The sequence below is a fragment of the Xenopus tropicalis genome, chromosome 4, assembly GCF_000004195.4.
Source record: "Xenopus tropicalis strain Nigerian chromosome 4, UCB_Xtro_10.0, whole genome shotgun sequence".
Classification (NCBI taxonomy): domain Eukaryota; kingdom Metazoa; phylum Chordata; class Amphibia; order Anura; family Pipidae; genus Xenopus; species Xenopus tropicalis.
In genome coordinates, this window is record NC_030680.2 from 32,356,766 (window position 1) to 32,372,411 (window position 15,646).

Here is a 15,646-nt window from a genome sequence, read left to right on the forward strand (position 1 = left end):
TTGTACTGATACAATCAGGTTTTGAGAAACCATAATCTTAACATGTGTGAGGGAATGTCCTTTAATTTTTTATAACTGTGTTCATTTTTACAGAACTCAATTATTCCTATAAAGCATGAAAATGCTTACGTGGAGATCCTAGAGATCAGTGATGTGCATGACTCTCTGGTGCAGTTTACTGCCACCTTAGAGCTGCCCGACCACCCGGCAAAGCCATCTTTCCTAGATAAGTGTGATCAGTACTAAAAAACACTTTTTAATTTCCATAGTAAGAGCCAGATATCTGGAAAACCAATTTCAATTTAAAGGACCCCGTCGCTAGATAATAATGACATCTATTGTATTTTAATTCTTGTAGAATCTCCACGTCCTGCTGGGAATGAAAAGGACCCTGGCTCTTCCCACAACATCGGAGGGGCCATTCCTTTTCATGAGCCTGAGGGCTCCGAGCCAGCAGAGTCTATGACCAGGGATACAGCCAGCCCCACCAATTTCATCTGGCCTTCATTTGTAAGTACATTGTATAAATGTTACATTTATATATACCGTATATATACACACACACACAATTTTGTGACTATATGCTTAATGTTCTTTTATTTAACTTGCCAATATTAAGACCTCATACATGATATATATAAGTGTTGAGATGACATCCTGCTTAATGTTGGTTTCTTAATATGCTTTAATTCAGGATGCCACGGTGGAGGTCCCTGGTATAGTAAATACTTCCGAGGCACTGGTGGTCATTTCCGTGAGGGCTAATTCCTATGAACCACCAGCATTGCCAGTTTTATCGGGTAAGTAGGATCATGCACTGACTTCTTGAAGTTTATGATAGAGTTGATCATGCAGATTTATTAAAACACAGTCCATCTAATGTATTGTTGATCCCTATATCCGGCCACCTGGGCCATCAACCTTAGGGTCTCCATAACTGGGGAGAATTTGACCTTGTACTACTATAGCATATAACTGATATCTCTCTGTCCTAGTATTCTTAGTGCATTTACGTGGATTATATGGGCATTTATATTTGCTTTTAGTAATGGGATACATATATATTTATATAGGAGAGTATTAACACTTTTTTATGAAGTATAGTTCTAATATTGTACTTATAATGATGATAAACTGTATTATAATTTTGAGACTCTATTGTTCCATTTCTGCATATTCAGAAGATCCTGATTGTGATGCTGGCATGTCCAATAACAACGGACTTATAGTTCCCAATCAGGAGCAAGATTCTGAGCCAGAGAAGGACACCGAGGATGATAATTCCACCTCTTCCAGTCCTCCATTACCAGTAAGTAGATTCTACAGACTTTTCATATTTTTACAAAAACCAATGAATGAAATTCATGCAATGTTCATTCTGTGCATAATACTCATTTGTCCTTTATTTGCAGCTCTGCAGTCCTGACTTTGGCTCAGATTTTGCCAATCACATACAGGGTGCTGAAGGACCATCTATCAGGTATGATTTGGGATATATTCTCTTTTCTTTTGGTTTAGAATTGTAAGTTGCTTATATATGAAAATATTAGTATTGCATAATTTGCACTTAATTCTTTTATAGTTCCCTTGTCATTAGAGAGTATTATCAGTAACTGGCTAATACTTTCTGGTGACTGGATACAACAGAAAAGTCACCAAATAAACTGTATATTAGATTAATCTTGTCTGTGAACATGAACAAAACATATATTAACTTTATTTTATTTTTTAGCCCTGTTGAGCCCAGATCTCCCTCACTTGGAAATTTCAACCTGGGCCCAGTGTTGGGAGAAGGAGCATTTGGGAAGGTGAGCGACTCATTGCACAGTTAGGTTTTAGTTACTACTGATTTACCCAGAGTGATTGAACTTTCTGCCTTCTGACTCCAGGTATTCCTAGCCGAGCACAAAAACACCAAAGAACTATGTGCTATCAAGGCCCTGAAAAAAGAGGAGATTTTGAAAAGGGGCAACTTGGACAGGTCAGTAACAGGGGAAAGATTAATATTGTCCATATTTGTGTCATCTTTTCTCATATTCAGCTTTATATGTAGGACAGGTTTCTCTTTTTATATTTTGTATCTGTCTGACCTCACATTCCTTTAAATTATTTGCATTTGGTTATTATCTGTCTGTTTATTAGGATAAAGGGTAAGTGTAATGTTCCCTTGTGTGAGTCTCACATGGTGATAATGGGATAATTTAACCCACAGTGTCTTCAAAGAGAAGGAAATCCTCCAGAGGGTGAGTTCTGCCGAACACCCGTTCCTAGTGTCAATGCATGGAACCTTCCAGACGGAGTCTCACCTATTTTGTGTGATGGAATATCTCCCTGGAGGTGACATGTATGAAATTGTAACATCCGTGGAACTGCAAGAACCTGAAGTCATGTAAGTAGAATGGGAATGAGGGAATAAGTTTCTCTAAGGGGCACTTTCAGTGAAGCATCATCTCAGCATATATTTTTACAATGTAACGTAATACACACAAAGCTACACCTATCATACAGATAACTGCCTTTCTTCTCACTATGATCACCTCAATTCTCACACATCAGCTTATATATCAATAAAGAAAAAAAAATTCAAGTAACTGAATTTTATTTTTTCTCTATTCAGGTTTTACACCGCATGTGTCATTCTTGGCCTGGAGGCATTACACCACCTTGGCATTGTCCATAGGTAAGCATTAATATTAATAAAATCATCTTTATTTCCAGATCGAGCTGGTAACATTATGTTAATCATTGGCTTGCTGTTATTGTAAGGATTTCTTTTTGTATAACTACTAAACTATTGACTTGGTTTTAATTCAGAGATATAAAGCTTGAGAATTTGCTGTTGGACCGGGATGGCTACCTTAAGATCGTAGACTTCGGCCTCAGCAAAGACAGTAAGTGTTGCTTATAATTCTGGGGCATACAGCGGATAAGATCAGATTATTAGGTATTGTTATATTTAGATATAGTGTTATATATAAGTGGCATAAACAGATCTGAGTGGCTGTGTAGTTTGAAAGGAAGCAGTTAAGGAAAGTCCCTCATTACTTTACATTAGGGCCCCAGATCTGCAGTTTCCTCACAGTGTTTCTTGTGTTTAAGAATTTGGATACAGCGACCGCACTAACACCATGTGCGGCACAAAAGCTTACATCGCCCCCGAGATCTTCCTGAAACATGGATACGGCATGGCCGTTGACTGGTGGGCCCTAGGAATCACCACCTATATAATGCTCATGTGTGAGGTAAGCACAATTCCTATATTATCAACTTACATTGGGGAATCATTGGGGTTCATATTGAAACATATCTCTTGGGAATGTTGTTTCGCTAAAGAAATAATGATTCACTTTTTCAGTTACCATTCAACAACAAAGACCCGGTTGAGCTAATGCAGAGCATCGTTTACGACAACATCGAGTTACCAGACTATCTATCAAAGGATGTCTCTGCATTTATAAAAGAAGTAAGTTGGCCCCAGCAAATTAGTATAATGTGCCATTAGTCACTTTGTATACTAAGGGCATACATGCTGTATAGTTATTATTATTACTACAATGATATAACATATGGCCTTTAGTTTGTTTTAGTGGCAGTTACAGGCTTTCACTGAACTTTACAATATGTATTATTACCCCAGAGAGTCCCTTCTATTCCAAAGGGTCAGGCTATGAATGTCAGGAGCAGCGGGTACTCAGTTTAGTAAAGGGGTATTACTGATAATGGCTTGTCCCCTAAATACAGAACTTAATCTATGGTTCATATAAGCAGTTAATAAATTAAAAAATATGAGCTTAATTAGTCCGTTCAAGCAGATCAGTTACATATGCATATGGTTACTTTCTATATGGGGTTGGAAAATTGCTTGTCTTTCCTAGGTGGATACTTTCCCAGTAGAATAATAAAATAGACATAAACAATAATGATTTAACAACGTTTGTTTTTATATTTTGTAGCTTTTAGAAAAAGATCCAGAATATCGCCTCGGTTCGGGTGAGGCTGGTGCAGAAATGGTGAAACAGCACCCCTTCTTCAAAGTAGGTTTCTATTCTATTCCTTTCAATTTACAAACAGAAAAGCACTAATGAATATTGCCATAGCCTCGTAATGCATTATAATTTCTTGTACCAGCAATTCTAGTTTTTGGACCAGATACTCATCATTAAATATTACCTTTTCATTTAACTTTCAGGATATGGACTGGGACCATCTAGTACACCGAAGAATAAGGCCTCCATTTGAACTGGACAACCAAGACCACCTGGAGAGCCAAGAGAACCCTGAATGCCAAGCTCCGGCACTGACACCGCCTGCTGTAAGGATTCCATCAGAGCTGCAAGAGGCATTCAGAGGATTCTAAATGAACATCAAATAAGTAGACGGAATAGATGGGGAGGGTGGAGGGCCAGTCCATATCTATAGAAGAAGTCCATTCATGAAGATCAGAGATCTAGAATATCGAAGATCCAGAATACCTAGAAAGATCCAGAACATCGCCTTGGTTCGGATGAGGCTGGTGCCGAAATGGTGAAAGAGCACCTCTTCTTCAGAGTAGGTTTCTATTCTATTTGTTTTGATTTACAGAAAAAAAAGCACTAATGAATATTGCCAGAGCCTCAAAATGCATTATAACTTTTTTTTCCAGCAATTCTAGTTTTTCGACCAGATACTTATTATGAAATATCACCTATCTTTCAGGGTATGGACTGGGACCATCTATTAAACCGAAGAATAAGGCCTCCATTTGAACTAGACAACCAAGACCACCTGGAGAGCCGCGAGAACCCTGAATGCCAAGCTCCGGCACTGACACCGCCTGCTGTAAGGATTCCATCAGAGCTGCAAGAGGCATTCAGAGGATTCTCAATGAACATCAAATAAGTAGACGGAATGGGGAGGGTGGAGGGCCAGTCCATATCCATATAAGAAGTCTATTCATATAAAGTGATGATCAGGTGACCCACCTTAATAAGTTCTGACTGAGTAGGCTAATGTAGGAATAGTCTGCTCATGGTTTGTAGCATATTCCAAAACTTCACCTGTATAACAGGCAAGTAAGATCTAGTAGGTGAGAATCAAACTGTATTTTTATAGCAAAAGCTGACACTGTAACATCCTGCCTGGTTTTAAACCAGCACCCTGCAGGTTATTATGCAGTCTTTTATAACTCTGCTCTATGTGAGCAGATAACTAAGTGCTTGGTTCAGTTTGCCCCACAATACATTCTGTAATTACTGACTTATTCTCTACATTCGACATTTGGCACCCTTGCCTGCCCCATGGGAGTCTCTGGATTCTCATATGGTAAGGCCTGTTAGCACCCGAGCAGCTGAGATTTAGGCCCAAAGCCAAAGGTGGCTGTTATAGAAGAGCAGGCCAAGACTCCCTGTGGTTTGGGATTCCCTTAAGTGACATACATGAAATGAAACCTGGCACCAAGTTAGCAAACAAACCAATAGTTGGCACTACCTCACATTGTTTGTATTTGCTTTCTGGTAAGGTTGCAGTTGCCACCTTGGGAGATCCAGAGAAGAAGATATTGAAGATATTAAAGATGGTTACCATGTTTATCCACCACAAGGTATGAATAGTAGGTTTATTCCTAAACAGTTAGAATGAAGGATATACCCTGGGGTTATTTGTATAGGCATTCTATCCTATGAAAATCATTTTGCCTCAAATGTGCATTGTGAAAGAGTACAGGGCACTGAAAGACTCAAATACTAAACATGAGGCTCTCACTGTTGGCGGTTAATGAGCATTCCTTATGTTAGATTTGGTTATTGCACACCATTTGTACCCCCACGTGAGTAACTGGTTAATTTGCAGAATTAATTATGAAGTCTATAATAAAATCATCTACAATGCTGAATGATTAATCTGACTGCTTATTTATTTATAATCAACACATAAGTTTAGTTGCCCTTTAGATGTAAATCCCATTCTGTAATTCTGTTTTTCAGATATGAGACAGCGTGGCAACGGTCAAAGGAACTCTTATTCTGTAATGAAGACCATGGATCGTATACTGAACATTGTACCAAACACTCACTGGAGTCCGTGTGAAGAAAGAAGCCTGTACCCCACCTTCCTAGTGCCACCCACTTTTCCTACTCCAATAGGCACTATTTCATATATAACTTGTTTGTTCTGCTCACATTATGTATATAATTATACAAATAAAAATATTGCTTCTAAGAATATCATCTGTGTTTATTAATGTCTGTAAAGTTAAGCGTGAATGTGTTGTTGCTATGCGCTATATAAATAACACAATAATTAACTCAGCAGTGTTGCCCTTTTCAGAAAAGTGCCTCTGGTGAAAGAATTGCCATCAGCACCACCATGTACCTGGTTTATGTGTATATAGAAGGGAAGTCAGGGAGTTTATAGAAAAGCCAACCTGCGGCCCTCCAGCTCCAGTACCATTTTAACTTTACTCTTAGGGACTACTGTGACTTCAAGTTCATAAGAAGCTGGAGGTACCACATTACTATAATACAGAGAGGCTCCTTTCAATACATATAAATATATCAAAGAAAGTATACCCACACTTATCTGCAAATATTTTGTCGGGTTGCATGGTAAAAAAAAATGTATATGTTTAGTAAGGACCAAAACTTTCAGTTGCAGGTTACACAAGATAAAGGTGCAGGGAGTTGTATGTGACACAAAAATTCAGTCAAGGCAACTCTAGTGTGCCCCAAGGGGGTGTGGGCCCATGTGCAGTCGCACTCCTGCAACCCCCCAACTGACTAGTATTATTAATTTCTTACCTACAGCTGTTGCTGCCCGGGGTCACATTATGTACAGGGTACAAGGCAGCCATGTATATGGTATAGGAAACAATAGGAACCATGGGGCAACACAGCGGAGTAGGTTGGTGCTGTCTTCCTTCATGCAGAGAGGGGGTGGGATTTTGTACACAATAGGGGTCATTTATAAACCCAAGTGCAATGTGTAATTTCAGATACAAATAACCATTTTTATTTATTTATTTTTTACCCATTATGCAGAGTAAATGTGGCTACACTAAAGTTGCATGGCCTTTGATAGTGCCCAAAACAGACACAGTTGTGCTTGTGTTACAAAGCTATTTTGGTTCACGTTGCGTTAGTATTCTCAGACCTGGGATTGTGTCATTTGCAGAGTGGGTGTCCCAGTTGCACATAGTTCATTGGGAGCAAGTCTGGCAAGATGAACTCATTGGCTGCCAAGATGAAAGTGCAGGGGCATGTATGGTGCAAGTACAAGGATAGGCACTCTTTATTTCATCCATCTTAGCCCACACACTTTGGGATGTGTTCTTACCGTGTAATGTACTACAGAGATGGTGTGATATAGAGGTTAGGGGAGCCTGTGTTGTAGGAATGGGACATAAATAACCCTCTCATCCAGTACTGAAGGTGCAGTGGGACAGCCCCAGGCTATAAAGCACGATGAGCTGCTCTACCTGATGTTGGACTAAGTCCTGTGTTTTGTAAATGGGGGAGATAGATCATAGACCAGCCATGGTCACTCTGGTCAAGGTGATAATGAATTAAAACTTCATTTGTCCCAGCAACAGCTACCATTGCACAGGGAGTAGTAATTTAACACCAGCTGGAGAAATAAAGGTTACCCGCCCCATGCCATGTAAGGGGAAAAGCTTCACTGGGGTGTGTTACAAGCTCTGGCATCAGTTCCTTAGACTAAAATGCCAATATGGCCAGTAGGCTTTATGGCATGCAAAGTCATTTTCTGCTAAATACAGGGCACATAATAAATTGTCTTCCCTATAATAATATCTCTCTTTGCTTTACAGGGGTTATCCTTTAATATACGGAAGGATCCATCTATCCTACCTCACTTAGAGTAGAGTTAAGAAACTCTTTTCAGTATTAGCCTTAGTACCAGAGAGACTATAAGGGGGAATGTACTAAACAGTGCAATGTTTGCTCCTGTTTTACCAATCAGTAAATTAATAGTGCTTGCTGGTTTGCTATAGTAAAACGGAGCATCTGATTAGAAAGTGAAGGTACTTTTTGTTTCTGGGCTACAGGGCCACAGTCTTTTTTTTGCACACTGCATTCCTCCTTTCAAGTTTTCCCCCATGAACACAGCTAACCTGTGCCCCCTGACAAAGCTCTCCACACCAAAGTGCCAGATTTATAATCTGTTACTCAGTGAAGAGAGCAGTATTGATAAGTGTGCAAAAAGGGGCACGCTCTGTCACTTGCGCTCTGGGAAATAATAAATGTCCCCTACAGAGTCAGAAAAGAGGAAAAGTTGTACTCACTAAATTTTAAACCATTAGGTGGGGGTGCAATTAAGCCGTGACCACAAAATTCATACAGACAGCAACAAGAAGTCCTTTGCACTCACCCATTATCAATATATATAGGACATTAAGATATCCTCTGCCTTAATCTACCAAGATATGCCCTCCCCTTTTAGCAAAATTGGGATTCTTTCTCCATATATTGCAATATACTATGCTGGCTGACTACTTCATCCCTGGTCATACTTGACTAAGTCAATGTCACCCCCGGTCACTTATGGCCAACTGCAATGAGTCTCCTGTTAAGGTCTTCCTCAGCGGGAACACTTACAAGTTCCAAACTCTCTTTAGAAGCAGCGTCAGCACAAGAACTATTAGTTGGGTACATAGAATTTGTATAAGTAATAAGACTCAAACATACCTAACATCACCATGTGCATTGCCAAACCTGAGCCTGAGTCCTTCCCAGCATCCTCCAGCTCCCAAACCCCCCCAAGCATCCTCCAGCTTCCCCCCAGCTCCCACCAGAATCCTCCGGCTCCCCGCTGCATCTGTACAGCACCCCCCCCCCAGCGTCCGCCTGTGGCTTCCCCCAGTATCCTCCAGCTCCACCCCCAGTGACTTCCTCCGGCTCCCCTCCCTCCACCCCAGCTACTTCCTCCGACCCCCTCTCCCCCCATTCCAGCTACTTCCTCTGACTCCCCTGTGGCTTCTCCCCCCCCCTCCACCCCAGTTACTTCCTCAGGCTCCACTGCGGCTTCCTCCGGCATCCAGCTCCCCCACCGGTGACTTCCTTCTCCAGCGTCCTCTTGATATGTGCCGGCTCCCCGCTGCATGTGAACATTTTATAAGGACGCACGGGGCGCAACCAATCAAATTTCCCGCTGGCCACCAATGAACCAATGACAGGCCCGGAGTTCTAAAGGGGCCCGAGCTTAAAAAACTGTATCACGGCCGGGCCCCCTTTAAAGCAACCATCGTCCGGGCCCGGGACAACTGTCCCCTCTGTGCCCCCCTGATGGCGGCCCTGCATTTGTGCACTGAACTAGTGGTGAGAATACACTGATGTGCAATCTGATATATTGTCGTTTAAGCATGCATCAGTCTGATATAGGAAAGTGTAAAGATTATGCCTGGAATAGGGACATACCTGTGAGTTACATGGCACATTGTCGACTCTTTTCATTACAGTGGGAGCACTGACAAATCTACCTGTAAAGGTGTGAAATCCATTATTGGGAAATCTGGTAACCAGAAAAGCTTTACATTATGGGAAAGCCATTTCTCATAGACTCTATTTTAAGCAGATATAATTCCCTTTCTCTCTGTAATAATAAAACAGTACCTTGTACTTCATGATAACTAAGCTGCATAGATCCATATTGGCGGCAAAACAATCCTATTGAGTTTATTTCATTTTGATGTGATTTTTAGGAAATGTATATTATAAATGATAACAACTCTTTTCTCTGTTTTATCGTATAACGTCTCTCACTCGTTACATAAAATCTGATCAAATTGCTGGAACCCTCTGCTGCAAGTAGCAATCACTCCAGAGCATTTGTGGCTCTTTCTTTATATTTTCTGTTGTGCTTTCTTGTGAATATAAGGAGGTCTAAATGCACAAACAAATAGTGGTCAGATAAGAGCTCACCAGAGAAACATTCACCCACTTTCTATTCATTCCTATAAAATGTTTAGAAGTTTGGGGGATTAAAATATAAGTGTTATAACATTATGTATACGGGGCCTATGATATAAAAATAACTTCACTTGTTCATGAAGACACGTTTAAAAAAAAGATTACTTTGTGAACTTGTATGTGTAGGGAAGGGGGAGGTAAGGGAGGGGCGATGGAGGGCAGTTGAGGGGGCTGTTGTATGTAAGGGATTTAGTTCTCAAAAATGCTTCTGTGCATGGGATGGTCATTTTTGCTTCTTACCTGGAGCATTTTTTCTCTGCAGCAGGGTTGGTTCATCATTATGTTAACCTTTAGTATATCCTAGATGAACATCCTATTCCTAGCAACATTTCAATTGGTCTTTATTATTTATTTTTTTTATAGTTTTTGAATTATTTACTCTGTACATCTTCCCCTTTCCAATGGGGGTCACTGACCCCAGCACACAAATCTATTGCTCCGTGAGGTTACAATTTCATTGTTTTTGTTACTTTTTATTCCTTATTTTTCTATTTAGGTCCTTTCCTATTTTAATTCCAGTCTCTCATTTACACCACTGCCTGGTTGCTAGGGCAAATAAGACCCCAGTTAGCTGCTGCAATACCAAATGGAAAGCTGCTGAACAAAAGGCAAAAATCGCAAGGGGTGAACTACTCCTTTAATTTTTATTGGACTGGGCCCAAATTAAGTCCATCTCCTTTTCATTCATATTGACTAATATTAAATCTATTGTATTGTTACAAGATGTAGACACACCATAGAGGCACCACATCAGTCATATTTGGAGGGGCCAATACACCCCAAAGTAGCATAATCTCTATACGTAAATGTGTCTCACAGTTGTCCCTGGCTTTATAGTCACATGACAAGATTGCAACCCTTTTGTTCAACCAAATAAAATCCATGTCCTTCAGGTCTTGTAACTTTGTAATCAAATATAGAGAAAACCCAGAATTTACTTTTTAATGGGGTTGTTCATATGTAAGTTATCGCTTACACAGGTGTTTGCCCTGCTACAATGAAATAGACCATAGCAACCAGACCTGCTGAAATCCCAAACCAGGGGAGTTTTAGAAACCAGACAACATAAAAATGAAGAGTAACAGCTAATTGTTTCAGATTTTCACTAATCACTAACCATTGCAACTATTCTGATGTTAATCTCAGTACCAATACCATTTAAGGCTCACACAAAGGCCACAGCAGCCATACAGATGGGGGGGACACACAGAGGGGGGCTGTGGATGGCACTGCTCTACATCATTATAAAGAAGAAGAATGGTATGAATGGTACAACTTTTATTCAACAAGACTTTTAATTTAGTGAAGATGAAACAGAAGAAAAAAAACAAACAAACCAGAAACCGTTGTTCACATGTCCACGGCCCCTGTACATGCTAATCGTAACCCTCGAAAACATTCTCGTCCTATAAATCACAATTCCCCACAGTTTCAGCACCACCATATTGGCCAATGCTGGGAGCCCATTACAGTTACAGACCCTGGTATCAGATGAGGCCAAGTGAAAGAGAAATATTCATTATGCCATGACCTCCGAATACTAAATATATAATGGGTGTTTCTGTTCCAGAATTATAGTGCATATAACCCACCCCCATGGAATTACAACAGATTTTATCAGCCACATTGAACCAAGCATTCAGTTGACCTTGCAGGAGGCAATTTTATGGGAAGGGATGTGTCAGGCCAGGAAGTCCTGAGAGAGACTGAGCTTTCTGCCCCCACCAACTGCTTCCATATCACTGGGAGAGAATGGATCCCTGCATGGTGCAGGCCTGGCCGTTTCATTTTTAGCAGGGTTTTGTTTGGCAGAAGATTTACCTTAAAGGACAAGGAAAGGTTAATATAAATTAAAAGTAAGTCTAAAGGCATTCTTTTTAAGTACTTACTGCATATCTAAATTCCCAGATCCCTGCTCGCTTCTCTGAGATATGGTGCTGGCAGCCTACAGCAGTGTGAAGCCTACAGTGACATCACTGAGATCTCTCTCCCCTTCCTGTAGGCTGCAGCCTCCAGTAACAATGCACAACTTTGATCCTGTCTCCTGTTCTGAGCTACACATGCCCACCAGCCAATCAGAAGCAGATCTGCCAGGGGGGGGGGGGAATGAAACACATGTGCAGTATGAAGCAAGGAGGGAAAGGAAGGAAGAATACCTTCTTAGAGATGGCTGCCTGTTCTAGAAAATGTGAAGTAAGTGTGACTGAGTAAATATGTGATTAGGTGAGCCAAAAGTGTGGCGTTTTTACTAAACAATAGGAGGACTATTGGGCAGTATGCTTTTTAAATTTTGACTTGCATTCTCCTTTAAGGCATCACAAGCGCCATTACACATACACAATCTGTTTCTGTGTGTTTATAACAAACATGAGTCCTGTATTACCTTACAGCTGGCCAGTAGTGGCCATGATATTATCCCCTCCATCCCCACTGTAAATAATATATGGAGGATTCCTGATCTAAGCTATGACTTCTAGTCCTATTTTGGGGCAGTGAGGGGAAAAATGGAACCTTGTTTGAGTTAAAATAAAAACAAATTGAAAAAAAATTGTATCATAACAATTTATTTGCCAAAACGACTGAGCGCAGACAGTATAGTGGATTTTTATAAAGATCAGAATCACAAGGTCTGTTCCATTCCAGCTCTTCAAGCATTTTCTGGCGTGCGTGTTACTCGGATATCTTGGCACTTCAGGTTTTTGTAGCCCAAACAATACAGTGAACTTTTCTTCTCAGTCGGAATCCCTCTTCTGGCAGCCATGTCGGCAGTTCTTTGTCATGGAATCATTTTATTCTGATTGTACGACTGCTCCTATTGGCTTGTGTAGGAAGAGTCTTCCCTGTAAATTGGGCCACAAAATCTCCTACTTCCAATCCCAGGGCAACACAACAAACAATGATTTTTGCACACAAATACACATCCTTCCAGGCAGTGTCTATAAACTGGATTAAGTTGTATTTCTGCACACTTGGAGCACCTGTACATTGGCTCAATAACTACGGGTGATGTTATATTCACAGTATAAAGACAAACAGGCCACTTAAACAATTGCCATGAAACACTGCTACCATGGCAGGATTTTTTTCTAACTACTGGAAAAAATCAGGGCCTGGAGATGACATGGGCATGATTAAATTGTATATGGCGCCACTCGCTCGCTAACTGCGCAATTAACCAAAATAAAATGCACCGAGTCACAGCACATGTGATAAAATGAAGTAAACTAGGAGGAAACTAAGGCACTGATGGCACAATATGTAAAAAAAGCTTCCCAAGCAATAACCTCTTGCCTGTCCCTTACTCAGTACCACCCGTCTCTTACTGGTATATTACCAACAGCACAACCAGTCACTCAGCTGTTCCTCTCACACAGCAACCAGTCTCTCATATCTACCTCACCTACAACACAACCAGTCTCTCATATCTACCTCACCTACAACACAACCAGTCTCTCATATCTACCTCACCTACAACACAACCAGTCTCTCATATCTACATCACCTACTACACAACCAGTCTCTCATATCTACCTCACCTACAACACAACCAGTCTCTCATTTCTACCTCACCTACGACACAACCAGTCTCTCATATCTACCTCACCTACAACACAACCAGTCTCTCATATCTACCTCACCTACAACACAACCAGTCTCTCATATCTACCTCACCTACGACACAACCAGTCTCTCATATCTACCTCACCTACAACACAACCTGTCTCTCATATCTACCTCACCTACAACACAACCAGTCTCTCATATCTACCTCACCTACAACACAACCAGTCTCTCATATCTACCTCACCTACGACACAACCAGTCTCTCATATCTACCTCACCTACAACACAACCTGTCTCTCATATCTACCTCACCTACGACACAACCAGTCTCTCATATCTACCTCACCTACGACACAACCAGTCTCTCATATCTACCTCACCTACAACATACCTCCCAACTGTCCCGCTTTTCGCGGGACAGTCCCGCTTTTTTCACCCTGTCCCGCTGTCCCGGATACTTACAGAATTGTCCTGCGGTGCTCGGCTTTCTTCAGGTTTTCTCAGCTTCTTCCAGCTTGCTTCTCTTCGGCTCTTTTTGGCTCCTTCAGCTTCGGGTCATCTCGTTCTCCTGCAAGTCTCGTGTGATGAGAGTTGGGGATAGGCTGCAGGCTGTTTCAGTTCTTGTACCCACTCGGACCTGCCAGCCTCTAGTTTTATTTGTAATGTATGTGGACATTGGTTCAAATTTACTTTACCATTGCGCCAACCTACCATGCTTTGTACCAACAGTAATGAGTGGCAGGACCCACTTTGTCATCTTTTATATCAACCAAATATTAAATATGTGGGAAGATCACTGGGGTCCCTGCATGCTTAGCCCATTCTTTTTGTGGCCTAGAGTTTGAGTTTTTACAGTTAAAATCTTTTTTGTAATTATTTTTATAGTGTAGTGATGCGTGAATTTTTTGGAACACATGGACTCGCAGCGAAAGTGTGGACTTTGGCATTGGCAATTTTTTTCATGAAACCGCAGCGAAAAATGTCACTGTTACATATAAATCACATGTACCCCATACAGAGCAGTGTCCATTTCTCTACAAGAAGTTGAGTGTGACCCTGTATAAGATCTACAGGAAAGTCTAATATCGGCAAGGAAATGCCATAAAGATTGTGCCATATCTGCGTCTGTTACATAATGTAATTATGCAGTAATCGTGTGTGAAGGGAGCATAGTACCACCAGAGTCTGCGCAAACCCATGTGCTCCTTACAAGATCCTGTGTTCTACATTTGTGTCCCCTTTTCTACAAACTGCATACCTCCCAACTGTGACAATTTTCGTGGGACAGTCCCTCTTTTAACAGCTCATCCCGCAGTCTCGGATTCTTACTAAAAGGCCCTCATTTCCCTTTGATCTCCTGCACTGAAGCTAAAAAGGGAACGCATTTAATTAAAAGTAGCTTTTGGCAGAGCCCAGAAATCTTAACGAGTGTCACCTGCACTTAGATACAGTGTTTCTCACTTTTAATTAAAAAAGTGGGCTTTTGACAGAGAGCCCAGAAAGGTAACAAGCCCCCCCTGCACTGAAATACAAGTGTAACTAATAAGCTAAACTGGGGGAACTGAGACTCACACCTTAAAGGGCAACTTCACCTTTTTCAACAAAACTGTAATAACACATAAAACATGACCCCAAAACTCACAGAAATGTGTTCAAACTTTAAATAACCTGCCAAATTTAGTCAAATGGGAGTGGTATTTAGAGGGTGTGGTCACAAAAATGGGCGTGGCCAAAAAATAGCCACGCTGCGTGCGCCATTTGTTTTTGTCCCTCTTTCTGTTTTCAAAATGTTGGGAGGTATGCCCTAAGGCATGATTCAAACCAAAATCTATTCTCTACTCATTAACTAGATCCCTTCCCATTGGTGCCAGCCTTCCAATAAGTAGCACCTTACTCAATATACCTTATTATAATGTATGCTCAGTGTCGGACTGGCCTACCAGGATACCAGGGAAACTCCAGGTGGGCCCAGGTGTAAGTGGGCCCTCCTGCTTCATTTGGCCTTCTTCATGGCCATTCCCTATTTCTGAATGGGAACAAAGAGGAGAAATATATAGAGGAGAATAAAATGGTTGGGTGAGGAAATAAGTAAAAATAGTTTGGGGAGTGGGCGTATGGGCTAA

At 41.1% G+C, this 15,646-nt stretch overlaps 1 protein-coding gene across 1 annotated transcript; it reads left to right on the plus strand.

Annotated features, from left to right (window-relative positions):
• Positions 1–270: 270 nt before the first annotated feature.
• On the plus strand, positions 271–6,198 carry LOC101731840 (serine/threonine-protein kinase N1-like). The gene is made up of 7 exons (XM_031900620.1): positions 271–1,309; positions 1,413–1,480; positions 1,733–1,808; positions 1,890–1,981; positions 2,213–2,680; positions 2,815–5,578; positions 5,961–6,198. The coding sequence occupies exons 1-5, from the start codon at positions 1,094–1,096 to the stop codon at positions 2,391–2,393; spliced, it is 633 nt and encodes a 210-aa protein (XP_031756480.1). The 5' UTR covers positions 271–1,093; the 3' UTR covers positions 2,394–2,680; positions 2,815–5,578; positions 5,961–6,198.
• The last annotated feature ends 9,448 nt before the right edge of the window (positions 6,199–15,646 follow it).